This window comes from Corylus avellana, chromosome ca7 (assembly GCF_901000735.1).
Source record: "Corylus avellana chromosome ca7, CavTom2PMs-1.0".
Lineage (NCBI taxonomy): Eukaryota > Viridiplantae > Streptophyta > Magnoliopsida > Fagales > Betulaceae > Corylus > Corylus avellana.
The window spans coordinates 24,340,913-24,350,568 of record NC_081547.1 but is presented as its reverse complement, the minus strand read 5'-3'; the positions used below and the strand labels follow the sequence as shown (position 1 = coordinate 24,350,568).

General features: G+C 37.7%; 1 protein-coding gene across 1 annotated transcript; it reads right to left on the bottom strand.

Moving 5' to 3' along the window:
* Window positions 1-227: 227 nt before the first annotated feature.
* On the bottom strand, window positions 228-2,742 carry LOC132188652 (putative F-box/FBD/LRR-repeat protein At4g03220). Its single transcript, XM_059603170.1, has 3 exons — window positions 1,699-2,742; window positions 678-833; window positions 228-575 (listed from the first exon to the last, which is right to left on the bottom strand). The coding sequence occupies exons 1-3, from the start codon at window positions 2,698-2,700 to the stop codon at window positions 270-272; spliced, it is 1,464 nt and encodes a 487-aa protein (XP_059459153.1). The 5' UTR covers window positions 2,701-2,742; the 3' UTR covers window positions 228-269.
* Between the last annotated feature and the right edge of the window lie 6,914 nt (window positions 2,743-9,656).

Genomic DNA, 9,656 nt, shown 5'->3' with positions numbered 1-9,656 from the left:
TATAAGTGATTTAAAATAAAAATAAAAAATAAATAAAAAATGAATTTAAATTGAGTAGTTCAACTATTTATGAATCATGGCTCGCCACTATTGTTGGCAACATCTTTCATCAATACTATGCAAATTCACAACGTAAGTTTAAAAAAATCATCGCTCATCTTAAACATCGTAAGAAATTTAATTACATAAGACGAACATGAACACATCTTATTTTATCCAATGGTGAATATAGAATCAATTTTGTTGAAAGCTTCTTGAACTTTCTTAACTCAGTAATGACTCTGATGATGACGGTGGTTATCCAATGATGAATATAGAATCAATTTTGTTGAAGGCTTCTTGAACTTTTTTAACTCAATAATGACATCTGATGATGATAGTGGTGATGAATACAAAATGGTCATCAGTTCCAATTCTTGTGCATTCGTGAGCAAATATTTGATTAGTTCTATTTCATTCTCTTTATCAAAAAGATGCACAACTACTTTTTTCAGTTGATGAGTAAACATGAAGTTTTGAGATTGCCAATATTCCATCTTAAATGGAAGCTCACTCGAAGGCATTGAGTTTGTCACCTAATAAAAGAACAAAGAGAGAGAAGTGAAATTGACAGAGTTAAAAGATGGACAATTTATAAAAATATTTTGAAAAGGCATATATGATGCTATGTTACTTACACTAGCACAAACGTGTAGACTGAGAAGCTTTAGATTAGTTGTTCCTCTGAGAAGGGAGGACAATGGTAGGACTTGGTCACCACTTGAACTTCTTATCACAGTCAAATGCTCAACATTATCAAATGAAAATGGCAAGCAACCATGCTTAAGTAAAGCCTACAACGTTAAAAGGTAAATCTTAGCATAAAAGTAAAATCGATGCAAAGCAAAAAATATTGCTAAATGGCATGGGACTTAACATCCACAAAAGTAAATTAAATTTGTTATAGTTTTAAAGAAAGAGAAGAAATAAACAAGAGTTGTAACATTCAAAACTTTCAAAAATATTAGTCTACTGAACTTGAACTTTAAAATATTAGAGGTAGGAGTTTCTGGTTTGCTGGAGGAAAGTTTTGAAATTGAGAAACATTGCTCGACAATTTATTCAATTCAAAGTGGGAGATGATGGCAAGGACATCTACATTTGGCTTGATCATTGGCATCCAGCTACTTTATCAAAAGTATGGCTATGATGGATCATAAACTCTCAACTGTTATAAGAAATCAGGACTGTTGCTAAAACCAGCAAGATATGAGGATTAATTTGGTCTCTATCCAAAGTTCTCTCCATTTGGTGCAAATTTGCACTGCACCAGAAAAAGGAATCTATACTATACCTGTGATGAGACATGGCATGCAATAAGAGGGTAGGGTAGGGATGTGGGTTGGTGGAAGATGGTTTGGTTTCCCTCCCAATTGTTATCCCTCGACATGATTTTCTTACATGGTTTGGTGTTAGCAGAGTATGATTTCTGCCATGGTGATCGGCCATTAAAGAATTTTGCTGTCACATAGCATTACTCTTACTCTAAACTTATACTAAAAAAAACTCGGCTATCAATGATGATCTAGATTCAAATTCCAAATAAATCCAAACATTCTAATATTAATATGCTTATGTTTAGTCTCTAAAAAATCAATTATTAAAGAGACACATATTAGAATAATATTCAGAATATAACAGGGAGAATTGTGGCGTTACCTCAACAAAACAACCATATAGTTTTAGATGTCTAGCCTTTTGTACGCTGTGAAGAATCTTAACCAAGTTATTCTTGGTCGAATCTGGATTCCCCTTCGATTGAGCAGGTAGATGAAGACCAATTAGAGCCTGCAAAAGATCTGGCGAATCCCTCATACAATAGTCATCGACAGTAATTCCACTCCATTGAAATGTTTGGAGATTGGGAGCAGAGATTTTCAGTGATGTACTACTGGAGGATTTGGGAAACCAGACTAGATTAAGTTCATAGAGTTTGTGAAGCTGCTGAATCTCAACATCGCAGAGGTGACTATCAACGCTTACAATCGATAAAATCTCAATAGACGAGCTGGTGATAGTCATAGCCTTTATCCCGCTAATTTTGTCAAGCTTCAATACCTTGAGGGACTTGAAAGATGAAAGCAATTCACCCAAATTGCAATTGCAGTTGTTTTCGATTTGAACGTGGCGTAATTGTAAGCTCTGTAGCTCTGAAGCAAAATAGGGAGGAGCTGAGGGTAATTTGAGAAGGGCATTTTCGGCGTCGATGTCCAGGAACGTTACGGAATTACAACGCAGAACACAAAGCGGCAAGGAAAAGTGTTGACGACCGAGGAGAAAGAATTTCAGGCGAACTCCTGCAACGCTGCCCTGGTTTACTGCGTGCTGTAACCACGTCTCCACCCGGTAGTATTCTTCGTCTTGATCAACAACGCTTCCTTCGAAAGACCAACGGATCGCAAAGCGATCCGTCATCACCCCATGCAAGCAGCGGAGAGCCATGAACCTATCCACAAAGCTGTAGAAGTGAGGTCCACCTGATTTGTCTTCGATGTTACTCAAACACAAATTAGGGTTTGAAATGCACAACTCTCGGCATCTTTTTGATACGACGCATAATCTCGCAATGTCCCTCATCCCGAGGAAATCAAGAACGTTATGAACAGCACCATCTGGAAGGTCGCTGAATCCTGAATTCTGCTTCTTCGTAGGCGGTTTCATGGTAAAGCAATTCTAAACACACTGTATGAAGTAATTCCTTCTGTACCCTTCTCAGTGGGTTTGTATTGATATATATAATACTTACCGTCAGACTCCTACATTAACTCAATTACAATAAGATGAGATACATTCAAATAATATTTAAATTAAGATATCACTAAGATATACACAAGTGACAGATCGATATGGGATAAGTGTAAGTTATCCCTTATTATTTGAATTCAAACATGAGATATCTTCATTGGTGTTTGAGATTTTTTTTTTTTTGGAAATCTCAATATGATTGATTAAAGGAGCCTTGCTCAACAATAACACGTGGTATAATGCTAGTAGGAAACTTTGCCAAACTATCAGCCACCTCATTGGCACTACGGGGATGTGTTCCACCTGCCATTCTTGGAATGGAACTGCACTAGCTGGTTCTTCATGTGCTCCACCACCATTCCAAAGCTGCCCATCCAAGATCCCCTTCCGCGTAAACTTTGGACAATCTCCAATGCATCGCCTTCAAGAATGATCTTATTCCAGGCCATACTGCATCCCACTTGCACTGCTCTCCTTGCTGCCAATGCCTCCGCCGTAGTAGGGTCTGGGATGAAAGCCTTAGTATCACAGTACATCGCCAGCACTTCTCCCATATGATTCCTCGCCACAACTCCCAAACCCACCCTCTTATTACCCTTATCCACGGCTGCATCCCAGTTGAGTTTGATGTACCCCTCCGGCAGGGCCTTCCACACCAACAAAGGATTTTGGGCAGTTGAGGATTCTGGGACAGGGTCAATGACTCCAGGGGACAATGCCGCTTCATAATTCTCGATCTGTTCTCTGGCACGTTAGAGAATCATGGAGGGGGTAGACAGAGTTTCGCCATGGACCACCGCATTCCGCCGGAACCAAATCTGCCTTGCCACTACTGCAAACAGTTGCAACTCAGCATGCTCTAGCATCCCCATCAGCTTTGTTACTAAGGCTTTAAAGTCCACAATTTCACTGGCACATTTCTGGAGTTGTCGTGAACTTTCCAGCCACGCATCCCTTGCCGAAGGACAACTCCAAAGGATATGCACCGGGGTTTCTTCCTCCCTCCCACAGATGGGACATAATCCGTCCCCAATGATGTGTCTCCTGAAAGATTTCCTTTAGTAGGGAGGATGTTGCGACAAGCCTTCCAAATGAAAAGTTACACCACTTTTGGGCCCCTTAAATTCCATACCCCACACCAAAATTCCCCATCGCTAGAATCCGTGGAAGAAGAGCCTTTCTCCATCCCTTCAAGCGTTTTAGCTAGGTGATATGCACTACGGACAGAAAAGTTGCCATCCTTAGTGCCTCCCCAAACTAAAGTGTCACATTGGCTACCGGGACAAATCACCAAACTGCAAATTATTTGACCTCTTCTCTTGTAAAAATCTCGTGAATTAAGGGGATGTTCCACCAAAGAGTATTCTCATCAATCAACTCACATACCCGTGCATCACTAGAGAGGAACCTCTAGGGCGACTGGACCATATGTGAAATAGAAGTGGGTAACCATCTATCTTGCCAGATTCTAATAGATTGGCCATTTTCCACCCTCCATACCATTCCATAGGGGTGTCAAAAATAACCGGGAAACCGGAACCGGGACCGGAGAAACCGGGGACCGGTTCCGGTTCCGGTTGCCAAAAAAAAAAAAAGCGGGACCCCGGTTCCAGTCCTGGTTTTTGGCACCCGGTAAAAACCGGGAAAACCGGAACTGGGTCTTATTTTATTAAATAATATTTATATATTATTATATTGTATATATATATATATTAATATTTTATAATTCTTTTACTCTTTTACACAACGTTTAGGACCTTAGGCAATTAGGTTTCTCACTTTTCCGGTTTTGAAGGTTTTAAAATGATTTTTAGGGTATTTTAAAAAATTTGAATTTTTATTTCTAAGGCTCATATAGGCAAAAACATTGATTTTTTAGGATTTTTAGGCTTTTTTAGGTTTATTTTTTAATTATTTGGAACAATCACAATAAAGCCTCTTTAATTTAGACAAAAAGATTAATAGCTTTTTTTTAAATGAGCTAACTTATGAAAAAAATAATGGGCTTATTTTAGGCCCAATACCTAAAATAAGCCCCAAACACTAATTTTTTTTCAAAAACCGGTTACCGGACCGGGTAAAACCGGAACCGGCCGGGAACCGGGACCCCGGTTAACCGGGGTTCCGGTTCCGGTTCCGGTTCCGGTTTCCCAAAACCGAGAACCGAGGTACCCCGGTTCCGGTTCCGGTTTTGGCCAAAAACCGGGAAACCGGACCGGGTTGACACCCCTACCATTCCAGCTTGTATCAACTTCTTTTCTTTCCATACACTCCGCCAAGCATAAGATGGGTGGCGCCCCAACCGAGCCTCTAGAAACGTCCCTCTTGAAAAGTATTTAGCCCTCATAACTTTAGCAACCAAGGAATTCGGATTCTGTATAATATGCCATCCTTTTTGCTAATAAAGCTTGAGATTTTAGTGAGGCTTTATCTAACGCTTTATCTGGTGCTTTATTATCTGAGGTATCTGTTTCATAATGTTAAGGGACCAATGTAATTACTGAAACGAATGAATTTGTTGGTTTCACTGACAACTATAAACCACCTTAACTTAATTGTGTCTGCTACTATGAATACCTATTTTAAGTCAGAAGTCAAAAAAAAAAAAAAAAAAAAAAAAAATCCTACAGATTACAGAAACTTGGTTGTGTTACAAGATGAGAAATATGCCCAATTAACGTGCCTCCTTTATAGAAGATCACAAGCTCACGTTGCTGAGGATAAGGAGGCAGATGGTTTGCACAAGGAGTGTTCTACAGCAAGATGCTTATGCTTACACAAGGACAAGTTGAGTTGTTGAACCATGCAACAGAAGATGGGATAAGGAGGATATGCATACTTTTTCTTTTTCTTTTTTAATTTTTAAGATTTTTTTGTCTTTCTTTTTTGAAAAAAAAAAAAAAAAAATTATGGGTATTTTTGTCTTTTTGCGAGACAAAAGGGATGTATTGCAATTTCATATTTTGTGGGGACATTATTTCTATTGAGGGGTTGATACAACATTACAAATTGCATGTTAGTAAAAGAGAATATGCATATTTTTTCCTAAAATAAAAATAGCATACATAAGCATGATTTCTACTAAAAAAAAAAAAAAGAAAAAAATGAGAGGAAGAAATCAGATGGGAAATTTATAAACTTAGATTTCTTTTTATTATTATTATTATTGGGAAATGGCATGATTTCTAATCAAGAGAGTTTGAAGGTGAGTGATAATCAAACGGTGTGCCATTTATGGGAAGCATACGAGAATGATTCAACGGTCTACCGTTGTCTAGCCAAAACGAATGAAAAATGAATGCCCAACACTATCAATTAGGAATTGTGAAAATTGTTGAATGAAAGATTATGAAACTAACAATTAAGACACGCATGCATGCATGTTTGTGACCCCCACAACCTGTGTTTTCCTTTTTGGCTATTTTATGGATTTTCCAATGAGATATATGCTATACAAATAATTTTTTTTTTTTTTTTTTTTTTACTTTTTAAAATTATCATTATTAGATTGCACTTTGGTAATGTACACAACATCAACTTTTTGTCAACACATGACGGCCCAAAATGCACATAAAAAACAACAAAGAAAAGAATGTGTAACACCTCTTCCCTCTTAAGTCTTTAGAACAGATTCGAATTAACACATAAAACGTACACCTCAAAATGCATGTTGAAACATATAAAACGCACGCTCATCTTAATGGCTGCCAGCTGCATTTCACCATATAAAATGCACGCTCACCAAACATGGTCGTTGAAGAGTGAAAAAGGGAAAAGGGAAAGAAGAAAACTCTAGGAAGAAAGGAATAGAAATTCAAAAGTAAAAGCTACTTCCAAAAAATTAAAAAAAGTGAAGAAAAAATTAAAAAAAAAAAAAGTGAAGAAAAAAAAAACCTCCTTTTATAAAGGTTCGCCTCGGAAACATGCGCATTAAATGCGTCGAGAGAGGCGCGTCTCTGCAGCTAACACGTGGAGGTAATCGAGTACCTGACTTGATGAGTTGACAGGGTCTCGAGAATACCAACCGACGCCGCCTAAAATTTGAAATTCAAATTTTCCTACCAAAATTTGAAATTCAAAATTTGTCTGCCCAAAATTTGAAATTCAAATTTCAAAAATTTTTAGAAAATTTTCCCGCCTCAATTGCCTCGGACATTTTCATGCAGAGACAGGCCTCGGAAGATAGATCCATTCTTTCAAACATGAAAATTTTCATAGTCATACAGACAAGGAAATTGGGGGTAACTGTTGGGTCATGGATCAACTTCTTAAATGCCCGACAAACCTTGGGCCCAATCTAAGCATGGAAAGATCAAAGCCTAGAGAGGTTTCGGGTAACCAGGCCCGAAGCCCCCAACTTCCGAGACCTATATCCGAGTCCCCAACTTCCGAGGCCTATAGATCCGAGACCTTTAAGTCCGAGACTAATAACTCAAGACACATAGGTCTCGGTAACAAAGATAACTCAAATATCTTGAGAGATACAACTGTTAATAGATCAGTGATCTTATCCATACAAAAGCTATCAAATCTATTTAGAATACAAATCAGATATGTTATCCGCAGATTGCATACAAATATTCAAATCAAGTGATACCTATAACCCAATCTTAGTCCCCTAAGATCTCGGAAAGGATAACTATTCAAATCCCTTATTAGCAACTGCACCGCAGAAACTGAGAGAAGAGTAAGTCATTGGTTAAGGGACTTCCACTACTTCATGCCTATAAAAGACAGATCACTTCTTCACATTTGGGTAAGCGCAACTTGGCTCTTAAGCTTTCCTTTGTTGCTTATACTCTTTCTCTCTCAAATTCTGACTTAGGCATCGGAGTGTCTCCGCCGGCTCACCCCCTGTCTCTTCGATTCTTTGGTTTTTCTTTGTTGTCCAGTCAAAGTTCTTAAATGTCATTCGACTCGAACTCGGCAGGTGTGCCACGTCAGTCCTATGCATCAACAACGATGGTTGCCGATGTTCTTGATGTTATGTTCATTTCCGACATTAGCATTAAGCAACAACTCCTCTCCATAGTCTCCAATATAATCTTCAAAGCCACCGATTTCTTCAAAGTCTTCACAGCATCTTCACTATTATCTTCTTCAAAGCCGACATTTATATGTAAAGGTTCATGATGTTCCCAATAATCGTTGTTGGCATTTTCAATATTATTGTCTTCAAAGTATTCAGCATAAGGTTCATGATGTTCCCAATAGTCCGGGTAGTATATTCCTCCTTCTTGACTATAGTCAACATCTTCTTCAGAGGAAAGGTTGTAGTGGCTTTCATCATCTTCAGTTGAATGTTCTTCATCTTCGTCGTGGTCATCATCTGACCGATCTTCATCTTCGCTATGGTCATCATTGTCGGAATTATCATCTGATCCATCGTTGCCAGAATTATCATCCAATCCATCATTACTGTTGTGCTCATCATTGCCAGAATTATCATCCAATCCACCGGCCATCTGTTTTGTACCTTCTCAGGATGAACCAGTAACTACTTACTTAATAATTTTAAAGATTTACACAAACTTATTTTTCAAACAAACAAGTGATTTAACCAATAAACAAAAAAAATATATATTCTACCAAAATAAAACTAACAATTATCCAATCGAAGTAGGGCTGCTCAAGTGGGGCGGTTATAACCGCTAACCGCCCTAAATGGTTAGCGGTTTTAGGGGTAGAGCAAGGCTGTTATAACCGCTAATCGCTTACCTTTATATATAATAGTATAAATATATATTAAATATTTTATATTAATAAAATTTATAATAAAACATCCAAAACAACATTGTTTTGGAGGGAGAAAAAAGGAAATCCTTAGGGTTTCATTTTATTCTCCCTTGACCTACCGCTATAAAAAAAGCCGTTATAAAACTGCCGGTTATTGGATTGAATAACCACTAACCGTTTAAGCGGTTGTGGTTATTTAAAATCGATAACCGCCCAAGGCGGTTGCGATTAGCGGTTATAACTAGTAACAACCGGTTATAACTGCTTGAGCACCCCTAGATCGAAGTTCAATTTAGTCCACCCAATTCCATAGGAATCGCAAAAAGAAACCCTTAGGGTTTCATCTTATTTTCCCTTGACTTCCCGCTATAAAAAAAGCGGTTATAAAACCGCCGATTATTGGATTGAATAACCGCTAACCGCCAGTTATAAAATAACCGCTAGGCGGTTGCGGTTATTAAAAATCGATAATCAAGGCGATTGCGGTTAACGGTTATAGCCAGTAACCGCCGGTTATAACCGCTTGAACACCCCTTGATCGAAGTTCAATTTAGTCTACCAAATTCCACAGAAATCGCTTCCTTATGCAATTCACTGCTAAGAAGCAGGTGAACTGACCTTTGGCATCTCAAAATGAGAGGAAGTCAAAAACCAGAATAAGGCATTCTTTAAAAAAAAATAAATAAATAAAAAAAATAAATAAATAAAGTATGGGTGTTTTTGTCTTTTTGCATGACAAAAGGGATGTATTTCAATTTCATAGTTTGTGGGGACATTATTTTTATTGAAGGTTTGATAAGACATTACAAATTGCATGGTTGTAAAAGAGAATATGCAAATTTTTCCTAAAATGAATATAGCATACATAAGATTATAAGAATGATTTCTACTAAAAAAAATAAAAATTGAGAGGAGGAAATCAGATGGGAAATTTATAAACTTAGATTTCGTTTTATTATTATTATTAAGAAATGACATGATTTCTAATCAAGAAAGTTTGAAGGTGGGGGATAATCAAACGGTGTGCCGTTTATGTGAAGTATACCAGAATGATTCAACGGCCTGCCGTTGTCTAGCCAAAATGAATGCCCTACACTATCAATTAGGAATTGTGAAAAATGTTGAATGAAAGATTA